The sequence below is a fragment of the Zonotrichia leucophrys genome, chromosome 4 (assembly GCF_028769735.1).
Source record: "Zonotrichia leucophrys gambelii isolate GWCS_2022_RI chromosome 4, RI_Zleu_2.0, whole genome shotgun sequence".
Taxonomy (NCBI): Eukaryota; Metazoa; Chordata; class Aves; order Passeriformes; family Passerellidae; genus Zonotrichia; species Zonotrichia leucophrys.
The window spans coordinates 70,546,620-70,567,462 of NC_088173.1; the positions used below are offsets into that span (position 1 = coordinate 70,546,620).

At 68.4% G+C, this 20,843-nt stretch overlaps 4 protein-coding genes across 4 annotated transcripts; 2 read left to right on the top strand and 2 right to left on the bottom strand.

Annotated features, from left to right (window-relative positions):
* Positions 1-873: 873 nt before the first annotated feature.
* On the top strand, positions 874-2,673 carry LOC135446423 (interleukin-12 subunit beta-like). The gene is made up of 6 exons (XM_064710144.1): positions 874-943; positions 1,195-1,422; positions 1,567-1,675; positions 1,761-1,942; positions 2,044-2,192; positions 2,465-2,673. The coding sequence occupies exons 1-6, from the start codon at positions 874-876 to the stop codon at positions 2,603-2,605; spliced, it is 879 nt and encodes a 292-aa protein (XP_064566214.1). The 3' UTR covers positions 2,606-2,673.
* An 804-nt stretch (positions 2,674-3,477) lies between these two features.
* On the bottom strand, positions 3,478-4,972 carry LOC135447185 (alpha-internexin-like). Its single transcript, XM_064712061.1, has 3 exons — positions 4,635-4,972; positions 3,933-4,057; positions 3,478-3,869 (listed from the first exon to the last, which is right to left on the bottom strand). The coding sequence occupies exons 1-3, from the start codon at positions 4,836-4,838 to the stop codon at positions 3,818-3,820; spliced, it is 381 nt and encodes a 126-aa protein (XP_064568131.1). The 5' UTR covers positions 4,839-4,972; the 3' UTR covers positions 3,478-3,817.
* A 679-nt stretch (positions 4,973-5,651) lies between these two features.
* On the bottom strand, positions 5,652-10,548 carry TLX2 (T cell leukemia homeobox 2). Its single transcript, XM_064712060.1, has 3 exons — positions 10,167-10,548; positions 7,626-7,863; positions 5,652-6,350 (listed from the first exon to the last, which is right to left on the bottom strand). Exons 1-3 carry the CDS (start codon positions 10,546-10,548, stop codon positions 6,134-6,136), a joined length of 837 nt encoding a protein of 278 aa, XP_064568130.1. The 3' UTR covers positions 5,652-6,133.
* A 6,341-nt stretch (positions 10,549-16,889) lies between these two features.
* PCGF1 (polycomb group ring finger 1) lies at positions 16,890-20,025 on the top strand. The gene is made up of 9 exons (XM_064712453.1): positions 16,890-17,222; positions 18,033-18,138; positions 18,233-18,385; positions 18,583-18,654; positions 18,759-18,867; positions 18,984-19,017; positions 19,125-19,211; positions 19,288-19,368; positions 19,870-20,025. The coding sequence occupies exons 1-9, from the start codon at positions 17,127-17,129 to the stop codon at positions 19,915-19,917; spliced, it is 786 nt and encodes a 261-aa protein (XP_064568523.1). The 5' UTR covers positions 16,890-17,126; the 3' UTR covers positions 19,918-20,025.
* Positions 20,026-20,843: the final 818 nt, after the last annotated feature.

Here is a 20,843-nt window from a genome sequence, read left to right on the forward strand (position 1 = left end):
AGAAAGTACGTGAAAGGGTACAGCACTGCCTTCCCCAGGGTGGGCTCTGCTGCGTGCCCTCAGCATGGGCTGGCACCAGTGGGGTGGCAAAGGGGCAGCTGGTGGCCCTGGTGATCTCTGTCCCTACGTCCTCATCTCTGCACAGCACCCCATGGGATACACAGTGGCCCGAGGAGGGGATGGAAGGGGCGTGCCAGCCTGGAGGCATCACCCTGAGCCTCTGTGGCAACCCTCCGCTCTCCTCAACCCACCCAGAGGGGCCCAGCCCTGAGCTGCCCCTCTCCAGCCCCCCAGCACAGGTGCTGAGAGACCCCACAGGATTCCCCACCCCACAGCAGGGCACTGGGGGGCTCTGTGCAGCACTGGGGGGGCTCTGTGCAGCACACACTGATGATGTGCAGACCCTCAGGTGCTGCAGGACCCCTCTCTGAGAGAGCTGGGACCACCCAAAACCCCAACACCACCCCAGATACCCAGTGCTGCCCCTTCTCTGGGTGCTCCCAGGGTGACCCATCCCCTGGCATTGCAGGGCAGGGCAGGGGGTGTCTGTGCCCCCTGCCCCCCCGGGAAGCACCAGCATTGCTGTGGGTGGGAGGCAGGGAGGGGGCTGAGCGTGGGTCCCATCCTGCAGTTCTAAGAAGTGTGATGCTGCTGTGACTGCACCTTGGGGCAGCCCCACTCAGCCCAGCCCAGTATAAGAGCGCAGCCCCCGGCTCTGCTGAGCCCACCGGAGACAACGCAGAGGTAAGCACAGAATGGGGGGTCTTGGGGGGGATCCTGCTGCTCTCAGGGCTGGGGGCTCTGCCCTGCCTGTGCCCCTCTCCTGGGCTGTGTCCAGCTGGGGCTGCCCTTCCCTGCCCTTTCCCTTCCCAGATGCTGGCGCTGCTGGGGCTGCTGCTGTTCCTGGTGCCTGCACAAGCCCTGACTGCCTTCCCCCCAAAGTGTGAGTGCTGCTGTGGGGCACAGGGAGGCCTTGGAGGGAGAACCTGGCTGGGACAGCACAGGGAGTGGGGGGCATCCCAAACCCTCTGATAGGGGCTGGGACAGCTCTGCTGGGAGATTGGAGGGTGGGCATTGGGGTGATGTGGGGTGAAGGAGCTGGGTGAGGATTGTGAGGCCACCACCCACGGTGGTTTGGGGAACAATCTGCCCTCACCACAGCCCACCAGTGGACAATCTGCCTCTCACCTCCAGTCCAGGTGGGGAAGCTGAGCCAGGACGTGGTGGTGCGATGTGACACTGACACCTCAGAGCAGCACATCTCCTGGACACTGAACGGGGACGAGGAGCCCATGGCTGAGCTGGTGCCTGAGGGCCAGAAGCTCACCATCCTGGGCTTGGACCTGCCAGCCACGGGCAACTACAGCTGCTGGGCTGGCCCTGTCCTGCTGGACAGCACCTACGTGGTGCTCAGCAACACCCGTAAGCAGGGCATGGCTGGGGTGATGGGGGTGGAGGGATGAGGAGCAGGGGATCCTGGTGCCCAGCCCGTGGGCATGAGGGCTGTGGGGAGCCCCTTGCGGGGAGGGGGCACCACCCTTGACCAGCCACCCCTGAACCCCTCAGGCGAGGAGGAGATCAACGTGTCCTGCCAGGCTGAGTCCTACAACGGCTCCTTCCGCTGCTCCTGGCCCGGGCCCGCCTCTGCCATCTTCCGTGCCCGCCTCATCCGCAGGTGGGTGCCCCTCGGGACCCCCCAAACCCACGGCAGCACCAGGGGCACCCCGCCCTGAGCGCTGCCCACCCCTCCCTCCCCACAGCGACGGCTCCGTGGGGCCCTGGGTGCCCGTGGCCGGTGAGCAGGGCCGCTTCAACGCCAGCCTGGCAGATCCCCTGTTCTGCCCCTTCGGCGAGGAGCTGCGCCCGCTCCAGCTCCACCTGGAGGGGCTCTCGGACACCTCCTACCTCAACCTCTCCCGGCATTTCTTCCTCCGCGATATCGGTGAGCTCAGGGCGGGAGAAGCGGGGTGGAGGGGTCTAAAAGGCACGGAAGGCTCCGTGGGGAGGGTCTCAGCCCCTGCTCTGAGCGCCCTCTGTCCGCAGTGCGTCCTGACCCGCCCCAGGAGCTGATGCTGCAGCAGCGGGGGGAGCAGCTCCAGCTGGCCTGGGCCCCCCCGGCCTCCTGGCCGCTCCCAAAGTCCTACTTTGCGCTGCTCTACCACCTGCAGTACGAGCTCCACAACGGCACCCAGGTAACGGGGATGGGGGGTCTCTGCCCCGGGGGGACCAACACAGGCTGCCCCATGTGCCCACCGTGCCCTGTGCCCACCCTGCGCTGTGCCCACCCAGCCCCTGCCCCATCCCTGCCTGGGGAGATGCTCAGCCACAGCTCCTCCTCACTCTGCCTCTTCCCCTCCTGGGGTGATGAATTGTCACCCAGGCTGTCACTGCTGCTCTCCCCAGCGCTGCCGGGCTCAGGGGGTGCTGTGCCCCCCTCCCCAGACCATGCCCTGTCCCTTTGCAGGTTGAGCAGTTCGTGGAGGGCGCGGAGGAGGCGCCGGTGCCGGTGGGAGCGGGGCGGGTGCGGATCAGCTGCCGGGACCCCTACACGCCCCCGGCCTGGAGCCCCTGGAGCGCCTGGATGGGCCTCGGTGCACCCCAATAACTGCGGCTTGGAGGGTGCTGACCCCACAGCCGGGCACCTCCTGTCCCCAGAACCCCCTTCCCTTTACAGCTCGGAAAAGGATTTTTTTCCCCTAATAAAACTCAGGGATTGGCTTTGCCACCACAAGCTCTGCTCGGTGTGTGTGGGGAGGGAGGTGCGGCACAGAACTCTGCATGGCTGGGACAGGCTCCACCCGTGCTCCAGCCCATCTCGGGGACAGGTGGGGGAGAGGGTCCCCACACCCTGCCCAGCTACACATGGCTTTTCTGAACTTCCCCAACCCTCAAAAACCCTCCCAGCTGTGCCTCCTTTCTGCGGACTGTGGTGGGACAACGTCCCCAGGCACAGGAGCAGCTCCCCGCCCCAAATCCCGGAGCAGACCATCCTGACCCCGTCCCAATCGGGGAGCAGACCATCCTGACCCCATAGTCCCTCCGACCCCAGTCCCCGGACAGACCCCACCTCCCAACTCGGAGCAGGATCCATCCTGACCCATAGATCCATCCTGACCCCATCCCCACATCCCGGGGAGCAGAATCCCACTGTGACCCCGTCCCCACAACATCCTGAAGAGCAGGATCCCATCCTGACCCCGTCCATCCCCACATCCCGGTGATCAGGATCCCCCATCCTGACCCCAAAGCACCGCTGACAGTGTGGGGAGGATCAGGGACTCCCCATCCCCACTGGAGGGGCTCAGTTCCTCCCGAAGCCGCTGCCCCACAATGCGCCCCCTCAGTGTCCCAGCTCGGGGCCGAGGGGCTGCACCAGGAGGGAACCCAGACCCCTCCCTGAGCCCCCCACCCCACCAGAGCCCCCCGGAGCACAGCCGGGAGTGCTGCCCACCCCCCTCCAGCCGCGCCGGCTCCGGGTGATGCCACGGGGCTTTATTGAGGTGCTTCCACAGGGGTCTGGGCCGGGACCCCCGCCCCGGAGAGGCTGGTGAGTGTGAGACCCCACGGGCGCCGCCCTCCCGGGGCTCCCGGGCCAGGCGGGCACAAGTCCGGGGCACCCGTGGAACGGGGGGACAGAGGGACCGGGGCTCCGTCAGTCCAGAGAGGTCCCGAGGGTCCCAGGGAACCGGGGTGCAGGAATCGGGGGTCTGGGGTCCGGCGGAGGAACCGGGGGCCGGTGGTGGGGCTGAGGGTCCGGTCCCGGCACCGTGGCTCCGGTGGTAACGGCAGGGCCGGGCTCCGGCGGTGGCACCGGGGCTCACGGCGGGGCCAAGCCGCCCAGGCGGAGCTCCTCGCTCTCCAGCATCTCCCTGGAAAAGAAGGGCCGGGCTAAGCCCCTCGCCCCCCGTGCCCCCCGCGCCCCCCTCGCGTACCGGTACGCGGCGATCTCCGCCTCCAGCGCCATCCGCAGCCGCAGCAGCGCCGGGTACTCCCGCAGGCACCGGGCCATCTCCGCCTCCGCCGCCCCGATCTCCCGCTCCAGCTCCGCCACCCGCTCCTGAGCCGGGCCGTCAGCAGCGCCGGGGCCGCGGGGCGACCCCCGGGATCCGCCGCACACAGAGACCCCCACAGGGACCCCCGACACCCCTCCAGACCCCCGGCCCGACCCCCGATCCGCAGGGACCCCCAGTCCCGGCCCGAACCCCACCTACACGGACTCCCGGCGCCCCTACACGGCCCCCGCCCCACACGGACCCACGCAGGGACCCCCGCTCACAGTGACCCCCACAGGGACCCCCGGCCCGACCCCCGATCTGCACGGACTCCCGGCCTCTGGAACTCCGCACCGCCCCCCGCCCCACACGGACCCACGGGACCCCCAAACCCGCCCCGACACCCGGCCCACACAAACCCCCGCTCCCGGTCCCACCTGAACTCCCCCATCCCTCCCGGGGCCCCCCACTTCCATCCGGACCCCTGACCCCCGCCCCTCCCCATCCCCACCCTCCTTCTCCCCATCCCTCCGGGCATCCAGCTCCAAACATCCATCCTCCCAAAAACATCCACCCTCCTCCTCCTCCTCCTCCCATCCCCCGCTCCCTCCCAGCCCCCCGGGCGCCCCCCCAGCCCCGCACCTGGTACTTGGCCAGCTCCCCGCTCCGCCGGTCCCGCAGCCCCTCCAGCTGCCGGTGTAACGCGCCCACCGCGCCCCGCAACGCCTCCACCTCGGCGGCTCGGGCTCGCAGCAGCCTCCGGTAACCGGCGGCCTCGGCACGGGCACGGAGCACCGCCTCGCCGCCGCCCCAGCGGCACCGGGGCCGGCCCTCGGCCGCGCTCATGCCGGTGGTAATGCGGTCCCACCCCTCCGCGTCACGGAACCGCAGCCAATCCCGCCGATACCGGGGGAACGGCTCCTCCCGGTAGCGGCGGAGAGGGGGAGCCCGCAGAAGGCTGTCCCCCGATAGTGGGAGGAGGGGAGAAGCCTTTCCCCCAAAAGTGGGGTGAGGGGCTGCAGCATCGCGGGTGGGGGGCAAGGTCGAGTTCAGGGTCAAGGTCACCGCTGTTATCCCCCCTCCCCATGCCCTTCATCCTCTCCATCATCATCAACAGAGGCTGGAGTCGGGCTGGATGGTCCTGGAGGGGGTCACTGGGGAGGGGGTGCAGAGATTTGCCAGAAGAAGGGGGGTTCAGCCCCTCCGCACCCCACGAGTGTCCTGTGGGTCACACCCGGGCTCAGTCTGTGGGAGGTGACACCGGGGACAGTCAGGGACTGGGATGGGGAGCACCCCGAGCCCATGGCGGGGGCTGCACGGGCATGTCCAGCCCCTGGGAGCTGACAGACCATGGGGGGAGGGCCGGGGGCTCAGTCTGTCAGTCTGTCCCACCACGGGGTGGGGCCCCAAGTCCTTGGTGCACAGATGGAAGGCGGAGGCGGCAAACTCCGACCGGGATAAGGCAAACGGTGCGGGTGGGGCAGACCCCACTGCCAGGGTGGGGGGGCTTCCAGCACCAGGAATGGGAGCTCCACGCCCTGCTCCGGGTGGGCTGGAGGCTGTGGAGCCCATGGAGCTGCTGGTGGGGGAGCTGCAGAACCCTGCCAGGTGTGGGGGCCCATCCCTGGGCTCCCAGGGCTCCGGGCAGGGAGCTGCAGGTGTGCAGGGGGTGTAGAGGCCCAGCCCTTGGCTCCCCCGGGGCTGAGCAGGGGGCTACAGACATTTTTAGGGTGCAGGGGTTCATCCCTGGGCTCCTGGGGAGCAGACAGGGGCTGCAGAGGTCCAGAGAGCATGGGGGTTCAGCCCTGGGCTCCTGAGGAGCAGACAGGGGCTGCAGAAGTCCATAGGGCATTGGGGGTCCATCCCTGGGCTCCTGGGGGTCCATAGGGCATGGGGGTCCATCCCTGGGCTCTTGGGGAGCAGGCAGGGGGCTGCCCACAGCAGTGCTCCAGGTGGGGTTTGCTGAAGCTTTGAGTCCAACCACAGGGGCACGGCCTCACTCCTGGGGGGCTCCCCATGGCAGGGAGGGGGCTGCCAGTGCGGGGCTCTCTCTCAGGAAGCTGCAGCCCCTTCCCTGCCACGCTCCAGGCTCAGAGCCCACCGGGCTCCCGGTGCCACCTCCCGGCACATCGGCAGCGCCCTCACACCACAGAGGCCACCCCGGAGACCGACGTCACCTTGTTGTCCTCGGCCCAGGGCTGGAGGTTCTGCAGGGCGTAGAGGGAGGAGTTGTGCATGCACAGCGGGTCCTGGGGCAGCGGCTGTGCCAGGCTCTTCTGGAAGGCCTCCTGCTGCAGGTGCAGCATCAGCCGGTTGGCCTGCTGCCGCTCGGCCTCGCGCTCCTCCGCCGTCTGCCGCCTGCACACACGCACACAGCGCTGGCACCGGCCGCAGATGGCACTGTCCCTTGTCCCCTTGTTACTGCCATGGGACACGTGCCACAGCGCCACCAGAGAGGGCACAGCAAGGCACAGGGGAGGCCATGGTGGTGCCATCCATCCCCAGTTCATCCCAGTCCCAGCCTCTCCCAGAATGTGGGAATCGCTGCTGGAGGGATGTGGGGTTTGGGGCTGCCAGAGGGATAGCGGGGTCATAGGGATATTGGGGTGGCTGCCAGAGGAATTCTGGGGTCATAGGGATATTGGGGTGGCTGCCAGAGGGATATTGGAGTGGCTGTCATAGGGTTTATGGGGTGTGTGACAGAGGAATATATTGGGGCGGCTATCAGAGGGATATATTGGGGTGGCTACCATAGGGATATATTGGAGTGTCTGCTGGAAGGATATTGGGGTGTCTGCCACAGGGATATTGCGGTCATAGGAATATTGGGGTTGCTGCCAGAGGGATATTGATGTGTTTGCCAGAGGGATATGGGGTGGCTGCCAGAGGGATATTGGGGTCATAGGGATATTGGGGTGTCTGCCAACGGGATATATTGGGGCGGCTGCCAGAGGGACATATAGGGGTGTCTGCCAGAGGGATATTGGGGTGGCTGCCAGAGGGATACTGAGGTGGCTGCCAGAGGAATATATTGGGGTGGCTGCCAGAGGGACACATAGGGGTGGGTGTTAGAGGGATATTGGGGGGTCTACCAGAAGGATATATTGGGGTGTCTGTCAGAGGGACACATAGGGGTGGCTGTCAGAGGGATATTGGGATGGCTGTCAGAGGGTGTCTATTGGGGTGGCTGCAAGGGATATTGGGGTCATAGAGGTATTGGGGTGGCTTTCAGAAGGATATTGGTGTGTTTCCCAGAGGGATATGGCGTGGCTGCCATAAGGCTATATTGGGTGTCTGTCAGAGGGACACATAGGGGTGACTGTTAAAAGGATATTGGGATGGCTGTCAGAGGGTGTCTATTGAGGTGTCTGCAGCAGGGATATTGGGGTCATAGAGGTATTGGGGTGGCTTTCAGAAGGATATTGGTGTGTTTCCCAGAGGGATATGGCGTGGCTGCCTGAGGGATTTATTGGGGTGGCTGTCGGAAGGATATTGAGGTGTCTGTCAGAGGAATATATTGGTGTGTCTGCCAGAGGGACACATAGGGGTGGCTGTTAGAGGGATATTGAAGTGTCTGCCAGAGAGGTGCGAGCATCACGGTTGTGGCAGCTGTCCCAGGGCTGTCCCTGTTACCTCCACTTGGTGCGGCGGTTCTGAAACCAGGTCTTGACCTGGGCGTCCGTCATCTTGAGGGCCTTGGCCAGGGTGGCGCGCTCGGCCGAGGCCAGGTACTTCTGGCGGTGGAAGCGCTTCTCCAGCTCGCAGATCTGCACCCGGGAGAAGGACGTGCGCGGCTTCTTGCGCTTGGGCGGCGTCCGGTTCTGGTACGGGTGCCCGATGCGCCGCGTCACCGCGAAGGGCGACAGCGCGGCTGCGGGGACAGCGGCGTCAGGGGGCGCTGGGGTCACCCCAGCAAAGCACAGCAGGGCAGGACCCTGGGGGATGGCGGGGGGCTCGGGGGCACACGGGGATGGGGAGTGCCAGGGGAGCCACCAGTGCTGCCTGGGAGAGTAGGGAAGGGGGACACCCAGAGTTTTCCCCACTTTGGGGACATGGGGGCAGCTCAAGGCATGGCATGAGGGAGGATCTGTCCCCTTTCCTACCCCACGGCACAGTCACTCCCCCAGCCCTGCGATCGGCACTGGAATGTCGGGGTGGATGGGCTGGCCCGGTCACAGCACTGCTGCAGGATTATCGAGCCCGGCTGCACAAACCCACCCTCCCCTCACACCGAGCCCGAGGAGCCTCCGGGGCACTGCAAGGACTGCCCAGCCCTGCCCGTGAGGGTACGGGACCACAGAAACTGTTGGGAGGCAGACAGTGTCTCTTTCCATGGGCCAGGGAAGGGGATGTCCCTGCCCAGCTGAGGTGTGAGCCATCACTGCTGAGGCCAACGTGCCACATCCCAAACCCAGAAGCTGCAAGAGCTGCAGGGAGCATCAGAGCAGCATAGAGGACAGCGAAGGTTTGGCAGGCTCAGCCCCCAACACCTGCACCCCTCCTGCTCTGGCAGCAACCTTGGCCAAGTCATGACCCTACAGCACCACATCCCCGTGGCACCATGGCACCACAGCCGCCACCAGGGCCACACTGCATGGACAGGGCTGCACATGGCCGGGACCATGGGTTGGCCATGGGGCTACATCCCCCCATGGCACAGGGACGTGGGGCACAGCCCACAGCACCCCAGGGACTCCCTGGCATCCACAGACCCTCCCTCCCACCCGTGCCCAGGAGGCCACCTGGGCTGGGGGAGCCGTGGAGCCGTGCAGGGCACGGTTGGGGCAGGTGGAGCCGTGCAAGGCACGGTTGGGGCAGGTGGAGCCGTGCAGCCGGGGGGACGGGCATGGTTTGAGCAGGTGGAGCCAGGGGGGACAGAGGCCCCCAAGCCCCCTCCCCGCATGGGCGGCCTCTCAGCGGGACCAGCTGCCTCCTGCCCGCAGCCCACCCCAAGGCCAAGGTGCTGAGTGATGCCTGCGGCTGAGAGACCCCGTGCTGGGGAGGGGCTGCCCCATCCACCCAAGGCTGGCGCCAGGCAGGAGACGAGGACGTCACCCGCCACCCGCCACCCCTGCGCGGGGACCGTGCTTCGTCACCGCTGCCATGGCGGGGTGGGCCGGGAGGTGAACACGGTTCTGCTGGCGCCCAGGTGGGACCCCCACAGTCCTCAGTGTCCTGCCCCAGACCCCCCCATGGCCCACACGGCCGGGACTCGGCCCCCAGCCCCGCACGGCCTCCAGCCTTGTCCCCACATGCGGCCACACGCTGTGGACGTGGCAGTGCCGCCATCTTGGGCGGGAGCGGAGCCGAGCCAGGCCGGGGGTCCCCAGCAGCCACACACGGCCCCAGTGCCCGGGACCCCAACCTCAGCACCCCTCCTGCTCCTGGGGTGCAGCAAGCAGCACCCCCACCCCAGCACTGTGGCTCAGCCCCAGCACGGCGCTCAGCCCCGGCCACACCAGCAGCACCTCAACCCCTCTCTGCCTCCACAACCCCGCATGGCTGCCCTGGGCTCTCCCACAGCGCTGGCACTGTGAGTTCCACACCGATCCCGGCACGTTCAGATCCGGGATCCCATCCCCAGACACCCCCAGGTACCCCTGCACCCCCATTCTCGGGGTTCACAAGGCATGGGACATTGCTCTGTGCATGGAGGGGCTTTATCCTCAGTCCCACGGAGGGTTCCCCACCCTGCACTGTGTCCCCTCAGAGCCCCCACATCACATCTGACACCCGCAGAGCCCACACCCCACACCCCGGCTCCCGCAGCCTCCCCGTTACGGTGGCACAGCATCACCACCGGCACCTCAAACCGAGGAAAGGACCAAACACGGAGTAAAACTCGAGACCGGAGCCCGCTGGGACCCCTCGGGCTCCACCCGGATCCGCTGGTCCCTGCTCGGTGCCGCGGTTGAGCCGCCGGCAGCCGCGTCTACCCCGAGCCGCTCCCGCGGGCCCCGACGGCGGCGGGCGAGGACCGGGCACTGCGGGAACCTGTGGAGCGCACGGTCCCCGCCATCCCCGTTCCGATCCCCGCCCCGACCCGCGCCGCGCCCGCCGGACCGCGCTGCCCCGACGGCACCACGGGAGCGGCCGGTGCCGCGGGAGTGCCCGGAGCCGTCAATAGCCGCCGGTAGCCGCCGGTAGCCTCCGGTTGCCGTCCTGTCCGCTCACCTGAGAGCCGGTCCTTGGCGATGCGCCGCGTGGTCTCCATCCACGGGAAGGTGAGCCCCGGCAGCGCGGGCCCCGGCGGCGGCGCGGCGGGCGCGGCGGGCGGCGCGGCGGGCGCGGGCCGGTGCGCTGGGACGCGGATGACTCCGGCGGGCGGCGCGGCGGGCGCGGGGGTCACGTTCACGCTCACGTTCATGCTCATGTTGAGGTTGTAGGAGCCGAGCGGACCGGTGGGGCCGTAGCCGCTGCCGTAGAGCCCGTAGTCGGGCTCTGCCGCCGCCCGGTGCGGCCCCGTGGGCTCGGGGCCGCCCAGGATCTGATCGATGCCGAAGCTGATGGGCTCGTGGGGCGCGGGGGGCCCCGGGCCGCCGCCCTCCCGCTCCATCCCGGCCGCGCTCAGAGCCGGCGGGGCGCGGGCATGGCCGGGGGGCGGCGGGGGGCGGCGGCGGCGGGCACGGAGCGCCCGGTGCGGGGCAGGACGCGGTGCGAGGCGCGGGCCCGGAGCAAGGTGCGGGGCAGGTGGCGGGTGCGGGCCCGGGGCAGGGTGCGGGGCATGGCTCGCAGCCGCTGGCGGCCCCGGGGCGGGAGCGCGGGTGGGCTGCGGGCCCTGGCGGGACGCGCTTTTCTGCCCCGCTCCATCCGGACCGGCCGAACTCCCACCGCCTGAGCCCTGATTGGCGGCCGCGCCCCGTGATTGACAGCTCGGGGCCCCGCCCCCGCCCCGGGACATACCCCCCCGCCCTCGCCGCTCCGGGCCCGCGCCCCGGCTCCGGGACAAGCGGACGGGCCCGTCGGGTCCCGAATGCCTCCCGTGCACCGACGGGCTCCGTACCCGTTCGCCCCGCCGGGGCGTCCGCCGGACCGCCTAGCCGGTGCACCGGAGCCGCTGTCGCACCGGGCAGCAGCGCGGCGCCTTTTCGCGTCCCCGCTCCGTCCGCAGCCCCTTCGGTGCTTCCAGCCACCCCTCCCGGGGCGCACGAAGCCCCCCTGCCCCAGCGCCGTTACCGCGGGGCGCACGGACCCGCGCTTGGGGTGCGCAGGCTTCGCACCGAGCCCGTCCGTACGGGAGCGAATGGATCTGGCGGCCCCGGTGCGGGGACCCAGGGGTTGTTCCGACCCGCCGTCCCCAGAACACGGACACGTCCCGGGACACGGGTCCCAATCTCCTCGAGGCGCCGTTGCCGGTAGCTGGGGTCTCAGTTCCCAGGGAACCGCCTTTCCCGGGGCACCGACCCCACGCAGACCGTCAGTTCCCAGGCCATGAATCCCCCTTCCCGGGACCTGCCGTTCCCGGTATCACGGACTCCGTTTTCCACGGGGATGGAGTCCGACACCCCTGGCCCCGCCATTCCCGGAGACAGACCCCGGTTCCCGAGCCGCCGTTCCCTGGGATGAACCCCTGTTCCCCACCCGCCTTTCCCGGTCACAGAGCCCAGCCCGGGCCCGTCGGTAACGGCAGCTGAGAGCGGCACTGGCTCAGTCGGGTCTTCCGACGACTATCACGACAGCGGCGGCCCCGCGGGTGGGTTACCGGCGGCTCCCGGGAGGGTCACGGCCCCGGGACAGGGGCTGGCGGGGCGGAGGCGGCGGCGGCTTCCCGGGCACCCTGGCGCCACCGGTCTGGGGCAAATGACATTACCGGGGCCTGCGCCTGTAAATCACGGCGGCACCGGGGGCTGCAGCTGCCGCATCGGGGGCACTGCACAGCCCGGAGCACCTGGCATCCCAAGGGCACCGGGGGGCACCGGGTGGTCCCTGGCTCGCTGCAGTGTGGGGTGCCCGTCCCTGCGGCCGCAGCTCTGCCGGGGTGTGGGGCTGCAGGGGCACACGGCTGTGCCACCCTCGGCCATGCCCACAGCCCACCCCGGCACCGGGAGCGGCCGAGCTGCTCCTCTCCACACCAGGGGCACCGACGGAGCCTCGTGTGCCCAGGAGGGGAGGGGGACACAGCACCGGGACCCTGCCCTGCAGGCGCCGCGGATTTCTGGCGTTCCCTGCTCGCAGCCCGGCAGGTGCTGGGACAAATCCTGATATTCCAGCTGTGGCTTTTCCACCTGTAAAGAGCCACCGGCTCCGGGTCTGCTGCGGCAAAGGGACCCGCTGTGACCCCGTGGGGTGCGGCCATGGCGGCGGCAGTGGCAGTGACAGCGGTGACAGCGGTGACAGTGGCAGTGGGAGGAAATGGCCGGTGCCGGAGGAGGAGGCGGCAGCAGGTTAATTGAACCCGGAGCAGGAGGCAGATGTTGCCGTGCCCAGGGGCTGGAATCTGCCGGGCTGGGAGATGGATCGGGGGGCTGGGACGGGGCCCGGGGCAGTGCGGGCTCTCCCGGCGCCTGCCTGCACCAGGGCCCGCCCCACGCCCACGGGGGTGTGCAGGCGGCACCCCCGGCCGGAGCAGCCCCCCCTTGCCCGGCAGCCTCCAGCAGCACGGGCGGGGCTGCCCTGGGAGGGAGGGGAAGAACTGAGGGTGCTCAAGGAGTTCTGAGCCCCTTCCCACCCTGGCTGTGGGTGTAGGGTGTTTCCCTCCCAGGGACCCCAGTAGCCAAGGTATCACCACCTTGTGCCGCTCGCTGACTCTGCCTTCCCAGTGACCCTTGGGCCACCTGGAAGGAGGCCGTGTCCCTGCTCCAGGGTCCCCTGAGCCACCATGGGGACCAGGCAGGGTCTCTGCGCCCGGAACCCCCCAGTGGGCCAGTGCAGACCCTTCCTCATTTCTCGGCCGCAGGGACCTGCGTGTCCTCTCTGTCCCCCTGCCACCGCAAGGGGCTGGAGCTGGCCGTTCTCATGGGTGGCAGTGACAGCTGGAGGGGATGCGACAGAAAAAAGGGCATTTGCCCATTTCCAGCAGGGAATCAGCCTTCCGCAGCACCGGGCCCTGCCACCGCCAGAGCTGCACCAGCACCTCCCAGCCCCGCGCCCTCCGCGCCCCTGTGCCCCTGGAGCAGGAGGGGTCACACATGGGGTCTGTGGAGTCCGGTCCCTGCCCGCCCCACCACGGAGGCGCTGCCCGAATCTGCCGGGGCTCCTCGCCCCGTTCCCCGCCGTGGCCCCGGGGCTGCCGGTGCAGCTGCGCGGCTCCGTGGTGCCACATCCCCGGTGCCGCCCGTGCCGGTGCTTCCGTCCCTCACGGGGACGCCGCGGGCTCCGAAGCTGCTGCGGGGCGGGGGTCGCTGGGACGGGTCCGTGCCTGTCCCCGGTGCCTGTCCCCGGTGCCGCGGCCATCACGGCGGTGGCGCGGCGGGGACCTGGCGGGGCCCCACGCTGCCACCGGCCAGAGGCTGCCGCGCACCCGCTCCCGCCCGCTCCCCCCCGTAATCTCATTACCGCTGGACGTCCCCTTCTTCCTCCCGCTTCCCCCCAAACCCGCTGGCAAACTGGAGGGACAGTCAGCTCCTCTCTGGCTGCTGGGTTAATTCTGGGCTAATTAGATGAACCAGCCCAGATTGGATTACTTTAGCCTGCATTTGGTCCTCCAGTCCTTGGCTTGCGGCTCCCGGGGGAGCTGCTGGCGCCTCCTGCCTCAATCAGACACTTCTTAACCGCATGAAACACTCCCGGTGCCCCCCGCCGCCCGCCCGCCGCGGGCGCCGGCACCCGGACGGGGTGCGCGGGGTGAGGCGGCAGCAGCCGGTGGGCGCGGTGCCCACCCCGGCCCGGCTGGCACGCCGGGAGCGCTGGCATGAGGATGGATGGGGATGGGATGGGGCCGGGATGGGACCGCTGTGGGGTTGGGATGGGGTCACCGTGGCCGCGGATGGACCCGACGGCCGAGTCGCCCGCTCGGACGTCACGGTGGTGGCCCTCGGCGTCTGCGCGGTGTCCTCGGGGAGGAGCCGGGTGCCACATGGGTGCGTGGGCGGCTGCACGGTGACGCCAACAGCGGCTGCTGGGGGGCTGCTTCCCCCGGGCACCGCCAGGCTGCGGCCCCTGGGACAGGGGACAGGGGGGACTGCGGGTCCGGACTCGGGGTGTGGCACGGGCCACCCCCTCAAACCCTCTGGGGACCCCAGCTCCGTGGGGCAGAAGGGCTGGGGGGCACAGTGTGGCCTGGGGGTGCAGAGGATGCGGAGCGGGAGCTGAGAGCCCCCGGGCTTTCGGAGGGGGATGAGGGATGGACAGGGGACAGAAGGGGTGCTGGGGAGTGGGGGGCACACACAGCACCCCCCTCCCCACTCGGGCTGCAGGAGAGGCAGCTCCAGCCCCTCTGGTCAGCGGGAGCAGTGCCCAGGAGGCACAGGACACATGGCTGGGCACACTGGGTGCCCTCAGGGTAGTCCACCCTCACCTCCCCACGGTTCAACACCAGCCGGGGGTTTTTTGGGGGGTCTGCCTGCCTGGGGGCCGTCCTAGTGGGCTGGTGCCCGTCGGGGGGCCACAGCGTGCCGGTGGCTGGTGGCCGCTGACAGCCACGTCGCTCAGCGCCTCGTTATCGAAGGTTAATTGGATTTTGCAGATGCACTCGGTGCATTAGGCAGGAGCTCAGTCCATGAGCACCAAGCCCTCGCTGCCCTATAGGGACCCCTGCCCACCTCAGAGGGATTAATAGGGGACCCCTATCCCTTCTGCCCGATCTAATAGGGAGCTCTGTCCACCCTGGGAATCCCCTGGCTTCCCTGGAGGGTCCCTGTACAGCTGATGGGATGGAGGGGAAGCTAACGCTGCTGCCCTGCGCCACTGCGGCCATGAGTGTGTCCAGCCTCAGCCCCAGCGAGGGCTCCGGCCGGGAAAGCTCCCGGCAGCGCTTCCCAGAAGGAGCCGCCCCGGCCGTGCCGCGGAAATGGAGCTGAATATCTGAGCAGGGCTGAGCTAAAAGCCTCGGCCCCGCAGCCCCGCGCAGCCCCGGCGGCTCCTGCCATCAATTATTAACGGCGAGATGGATCCGCGGCCTCGCCTGGCGGGGGCGGCTCCGGGAGTACCGGCTGCCCGGGACCCCAGCCCCGGGACGGGCTCTCCGCCCTCGGTCCCGCGGGGCCCACGCCAGAGCCACCCGCAGAGCCGGGACTCGCGGTGCCGTGGCCGGGTCCGGTGCCGGTTCTCAGAAAGCGATGCTGCCCCGCCGTGGGGCCGCGCTGGCCCCGCTGTGACCCCCGTCCCTCCCCGGATGGCTCCTGGCAGGTACAGATGGGACCGGACCCTCCCCAGCCGGGGGTCACCGGCCCCGCCGCGCTCTCGCCTCCCCGGAGGCGCGGGCAGGGAATGGGCGGGCGGCGGGGCGGGGGCCGGCCCGGAGCCTCTGCCCGCCGGCACCGGGAGCGGCTCGTGTTGGTCCCGGGGCTCGGCCACACACCGGGACGAGGGGCTGGCACCGGGGTCACCGGGGCTCGGTGCTGAGGCGCTCCGGTGGGGCAGCGGGGACAGCGCGGCTGGGCTGGGCACACTGAGGGAGCTGAGGAGTGCAGTAAGCGCTGTGACCCCTATCCGGACCGGGATCATGATCAGGACCACGACAATACCGGGACCCATCTAGGAGCCCCAAACCCGCCCGGTCCCTGGCCGTGGCAGCCGGTGCGGAGCCGGTGCCGGAGCAGGGCTGGCAGCGCGGCTGTGTGCCAGGAGCTCCATGCTGCCATGGTGGGTGCCAGCCCCTGCTCGAGGATCCTGCCGTGCTCCTCTGCCCGCTCCCACTCCCTGGCACGGACCAGCCTTCCCCGCCGTCCGGTCTGAGCTCCGGGGGAGTGGCACAGTCCGTGAGGAGCCGTGGGGGGCTCTGAGGGGCCGTGGGGAACTCGGCTCGGCTCCGCATTAGCGCGGCCGCTGCTTCCCCCGAGCCAAACCTGCATTAGCGTGGCTCCGGCTGAGCCGGGTGGGGCCGCGGGCTGCTCCGCTGGTACCCCAAAGTGCCAGCACCTCGGCACCCCAAACTGCAGCACCCCAAACTGAAGGACCCCGGCACCCGACACCCCGAACTGCCAGCACTTCAACCCTGCCAGCACCCCAGCACCGTACACCCCAAATATCAGCACCAACAGCAGCGCAACACCTCAAACAGTACCACGCTGGTACCCCAGCGACACCCCAGCACCCCAACCCTGCCCGAACCCCGGCACCCCGAAGTGTCCCGGCACCCCGAACTGCCGGGGCAAACACCCCGACCCTGCCGGTGCCGCTGCATCCCTGAGCCCGGCCCTGCCCTCGCCGCCGCCGTTCACGCTGTGCTCCCGTCGGGACACCCCGGTGTCCCTTCCGGAATCCTCACAGACCCCCTGAGCGCCCCCAGATCTCCCGCACCTCACGGACCCCCCTAAACCACCCACCCCGAGTCCCCCGCGTGTACCCTGCGCCCCACACGGACTCCTCGTCCCCTTCGTGCCCCCTCGCAGCCTCCAGACCCCACAGATCCTCTCAGATCCTCTCAGATCCCCTCAAACCCCCTCAGACCTCCTCGACCCCTCAGATCCCTCAGGCCTCTCAGATCCCTCAGGCCCCTCATATCCCTCAAACCCCTCAGATCCCCTCAGACCCCCTCAAATCCTCTCAGGCCTCCTCAGATCCCCTCAGGCCCCCCCAAACCCCCTCAGGCCCCGGTTCCCCGGTTCCCTCCGTACGCCTCGCACTCCCGCTGCCCCCCCCGCCCCTCCCGTTCCCCCGCGTTGCTCTGCTGCCCTCTAGCGGCGTTCCGCAGCAGCACGCGCACGCACAGAACTCTCTGATTGGCGACCGCTGCTGTCCGTCAAGAGGGCGCCCTCTCGCTATTGGCCAGTGCCGGGAACGCCCTCCCCTAAACACGGCGGGTCCGGTGGCGGCGGCTCGCGGCGGGTCCCCCTCACGGACGAGGTCGGGGAGTCTCGGGATCCCGGGCCTCTCCCCGTGGGTCTCGGGGAAGGATCAGCACAGGGCCGAGCTTGCGCTGCCCGCCGCGACTCCAGACTCGCGGGGCACGCTAGGAGTTGTAGTCCCGCCGCTCGCCGCGGCCCCGCCCCGAACACGGAAGTGCGCGAGGCCACAGGCGGAGGCGGCTCTAAGATGGCGTCGCCTCCTCAGGGGGGCCCGATGGCCATCGCCATGCGGCTGCGGAACCAGCTCCAGGCCGTCTACAAGATGGACCCGCTGCGGAATGAGGCGAGCGGCCGTGCCGGGAGGGCGGGAGGCACCGGGAGGAGGCGGTGGCGGCGACACCGGGGGCCAGCTCGGGAGGGGACGGGAGGTGCCGCGGCGGCGCCGCTGGGGGGCGCTGTGAGACCGAGGGGCGGTGCGGGGGGCGGGGCCTGGAGAAGGGGGCGTGGTCAAAGGATCGGGGCAGGCACTGGGCTGGGGGTGTCCCCGGACCCCCAAAATCCCATTTTCTGATATAATAAGGCAAAACGAGGTGTCCAACATCCTTCAAATCCCCTTTTATAGCGTAATAGTGGAATACACACAGTCAGTCATGTTTTCTGGCATGTTAAGGCAATACAGGGGATGCAGCACCCCAAAATCCCGTGTTTTGCCATAATAATGGAAGATAGGAGGTACAGCGCCCCCAGATCCTATTTTCTGGCATAATAAGACCAAACAGGAGGCATTCTTCCTCAGGATCCCGTTTTCTGGTGTATTAAGTTAAGATAATGAAGCCAGCCTCTCTAAATCCCATTTTCTGGTGTAATAATGGAAGACAGGGGGCAATCCCTACAAAATCCCGCTTTCTGACATATTTTAGCAAGACGAAGGTGCCCAGCCCCTCAGAATCTGTTTTCTGGCATATTAAAGCAAAACAAGAGGTGCAATTCCCCAAAATTCGATTTTTTAGCGTATTAAGAGAATGGCAGGAGAAGCTCCTTGGACAAAGGGGTTCCAGGTGAAGGATGAGAGGGCTCTCAGGGGTCTTCAGGTGACAGGTGAGGGTGGTCTTGGCATGCTCCAGGTGCCAGTGCTGTGTCCCCCCCCCCCCAGGAGGAGGTGAAGGTGAAGATGAAGGAGCTGAACGAGCACATCGTGTGTTTCCTGTGCGCCGGCTACTTCATCGACGCCACCACCATCACCGAGTGCCTGCACACCTGTGAGTGTCCCCACCTGCCTGGGGGGGCTCTGGGGGTGCAGTGCCACCCCTCCCACACCTGTCCTTGTCCCCCCACACCTGTCCTTGTCCCCAGTCTGCAAGAGCTGCATCGTGAAGTACCTGCAGACCAGCAAGTACTGCCCCATGTGCAACACCAAGATCCACGAGACGCAGCCGCTGCTCAACCTCAAACTGGACAGGGTCATGCAGGACATCGTCTACAAGCTGGTGCCAGGCCTGCAGCACAGTAAGGGGACACAGGGGACACGGGGGGGGCTCAGGGGTCGTGGCATGCAGCACAGTATGGGGGACATGGGGACAGGGACAGGAATGGGGTATGGACAGGGAGAGAAAAGGGGATGGGGACATGGTAGGAGGGAGGGAGGACAGCCAGGGAGTGCCCTCAGGGCCCAGGTGTGTCCCTGAGCCACTTGTCCCCTGCAGGTGAGGAGAAGCGGATCCGTGAGTTCTACCAGTCCCGAGGCCTGGACCGGGTGACGCAGCCCAGCGGTGACGGTGGGACACAGGGGCACGGGGGGGGGCAGGCACAGGGGGCAGCCAGCTGCAGTGCTGGGGGTGTCAGGGACACAGGGGGCTGACGGTGCCACCTGTGTCCCCAGACACGGTGGGGGGTGACCCCATGGGGCTCCCCTACAGCACCTTTGACCACTCGCGCGCTCACTATTTCCGCTACGACGAGCACGTCTCGCTCTGCCTGGAGAAACTGAGGTGAGTCTGGGGGGCTGCAGCCCCTCAGTGGGGTGGGGAGGGGACACAGGGGACACTGGGCATGGCCCCCAACCCTTGAGACCCTGGACACGTGTCCCTTTCTCTCTCTGCCACAGCTCCAGCAAGGACAAGAGCAAGGCCATGCTGCAGGTAAGTGGAGATCCCTGCAGATCCCAGCCCTGTCACCCTGTCACTGCCAGGGGTGTGGGGGGTCCCTGGAGACCCCCACAGCCCCCAACCCTCTCTGCCCCCCACAGCAGAAATACGTGAGGTGCTCCGTGAGGGCACAGATCCGACACCTGCGGAGGGTCCTGTGCCACCGCCTGGGGCTGTCCCTGCAGCACGTGAGTGGGGGTCCTGGGGGGGGGGTCCCAGCCCCCAGGGGTGTCCTGGCCCCCCTGATGCAGCCCCCATGTGCAGGTGCAGATCCTGTTTGACAACGAGCCCCTCCCCGACCACATGACAATGAAGCAGCTCTGGCTCTCACGCTGGTTTGGCAAGGTGTGCACCCATCATAAGGGATGGCAGCCTCTGATTTTGAGGTTCACCCCGTGGGGGGGTGGTGAGGTGACCCTCTGGGGGTGCTTTGGGGCAGTGTGGGGTTGGGGGATTGAGGATCTTTAATGTTGGTGACTGCAGTGGTGATTTGGGGGGTCCCTGGCCCCTGCATGGGTCAGGCAATGGGGGGTCCCCAAAGGGGTTGGCCAAGTTTGGGGTGCAGCCCCAGGGGAGTGCCTGGGCTGGGATTGGGGTTCCTGTACCAGGGGACATCTGGGCTGGGGTTTGGGGTCTCCATCCCAAGGGGATCTTGGGCTGGGGTTTGGGGTCATGGGCTGGGGGGTCCCTATCTGGGTGGATTCCCTGGGTTGGGTCTGGGGTCATGGGCTGGGATAGGGGGGTCCCTGTCCTGGGGGAAGTCCCTGGGCTGGGATCTGGGGTCTCTGCCCCAAGGGGGGTCCTTAGCTGGAATCCCCCAGCCCTGACCCCCCACTTGCCCCACAGCCTGCGCCCCTCCTGCTGCACTACAGCATCAAGGACAAGAGGAGGTAGGGGCAGGGGGTGGGCACTGCCCCCCAGTGCAGCCCTGCTCCTGCCCCCCACCCCCATAACTTATACCCCTCTTCGAATTTATTTTTGGAATAAAATTGTGGAAAAGCCCCCTTGAGTCCCTGCTTTGTCTGGGGGGGACTGGGGGGTCTCAGGAGGGTCCCCTCTGCTCCAGCAGCTCTGGGGGCTGCACTGGGGACTCAGTGACCCCCGGATGGGCTGCACCCATGGGAGGGTGAGTCCTGGGGTGCTGGGGGTGCACTGAGGGCAGTGGGGCTGTGCAGCCCCCCCATCCCCATTCCCCACCGTGCCGGGGAGGTCTCGTAGCCCCCCAGCCCCGCACAGCGATCCCGACACCGATCCCGTCACATCCCGGTCCCGTCACGGCTGCCGGCCGCGTGTCCGGCCCCACATAATGAGTTTAATAAAGCCATCGGCCCTTTGATTGCCGGGGGAGCCCGCGCCGCCCTAATTAGCCCGGGCCGATATTCCGCCATCTGGATCCTCCCGCGGCACCGCGGGCGCAGCTGCGGGCGGGGGGTCCCTGGGGTGCGGCCGGGACCCAGGGCCGCGGGCGGAACAGGTGCCGGATCCCGGTAATCCCGGTGATCCCGGGAACGCGGCTCCGGAGGGCTCAGAGCCCCTCGGTGCTGCCCCCGCTCCGTGTCCCGGTACGGCGGTGGCGGTGGCGGGCTCTGCCGGGCGGCTCTCGGGGATCTCCCCTCCATCCTCGTCCCCGAACCGGGTGTCCCATCCTGTGCTGGGCACGGTCCCGGGCCCACCGGGATGGATGTGGCACCGGGTGCGCCATGGCCCGTCCTTCATCCCCGCCCCGCGCCGGAACCCCCGCACCGCCGCCGCCGCCGGAGGATCCGGTTACGGCCCGGCCCGGCCCAGCTGTCGGCCATCGCTCACCGGGCAGGGGGCGG

Excerpts from the sequence above, each read along its gene's own strand:
- LOC135446423 (XM_064710144.1), top strand. The coding sequence starts at position 874 with ATGCTGGCGCTGCTGGGGCTGCTGCTGTTCCTGGTGCCTGCACAAGCC. Across the intron at positions 944-1,194 it reads GACTGCCTTCCCCCCAAAGT|TCCAGGTGGGGAAGCTGAGC; the intron begins GTGAGTGCTGCT and ends TCTCACCTCCAG. Across the intron at positions 1,423-1,566 it reads CGTGGTGCTCAGCAACACCC|GCGAGGAGGAGATCAACGTG; the intron begins GTAAGCAGGGCA and ends TGAACCCCTCAG.
- LOC135447185 (XM_064712061.1), bottom strand. The coding sequence starts at position 4,838 with ATGAGCGCGGCCGAGGGCCGGCCCCGGTGCCGCTGGGGCGGCGGCGAG. Across the intron at positions 4,058-4,634 it reads GGGAGCTGGCCAAGTACCAG|GAGCGGGTGGCGGAGCTGGA; the intron begins GTGCGGGGCTGG and ends GGCCCGGCTCAG. Across the intron at positions 3,870-3,932 it reads GCGGAGATCGCCGCGTACCG|GGAGATGCTGGAGAGCGAGG; the intron begins GTACGCGAGGGG and ends CTTCTTTTCCAG.
- TLX2 (XM_064712060.1), bottom strand. The coding sequence starts at position 10,548 with ATGGAGCGGGAGGGCGGCGGCCCGGGGCCCCCCGCGCCCCACGAGCCC. Across the intron at positions 7,864-10,166 it reads CGCCAAGGACCGGCTCTCAG|CCGCGCTGTCGCCCTTCGCG; the intron begins GTGAGCGGACAG and ends CTGTCCCCGCAG. Across the intron at positions 6,351-7,625 it reads AACCGCCGCACCAAGTGGAG|GCGGCAGACGGCGGAGGAGC; the intron begins GTAACAGGGACA and ends GCGTGTGTGCAG.
- PCGF1 (XM_064712453.1), top strand. The coding sequence starts at position 17,127 with ATGGCGTCGCCTCCTCAGGGGGGCCCGATGGCCATCGCCATGCGGCTG. Across the intron at positions 18,386-18,582 it reads GGTGCCAGGCCTGCAGCACA|GTGAGGAGAAGCGGATCCGT; the intron begins GTAAGGGGACAC and ends TGTCCCCTGCAG. Across the intron at positions 19,369-19,869 it reads TCTCACGCTGGTTTGGCAAG|CCTGCGCCCCTCCTGCTGCA; the intron begins GTGTGCACCCAT and ends CTTGCCCCACAG.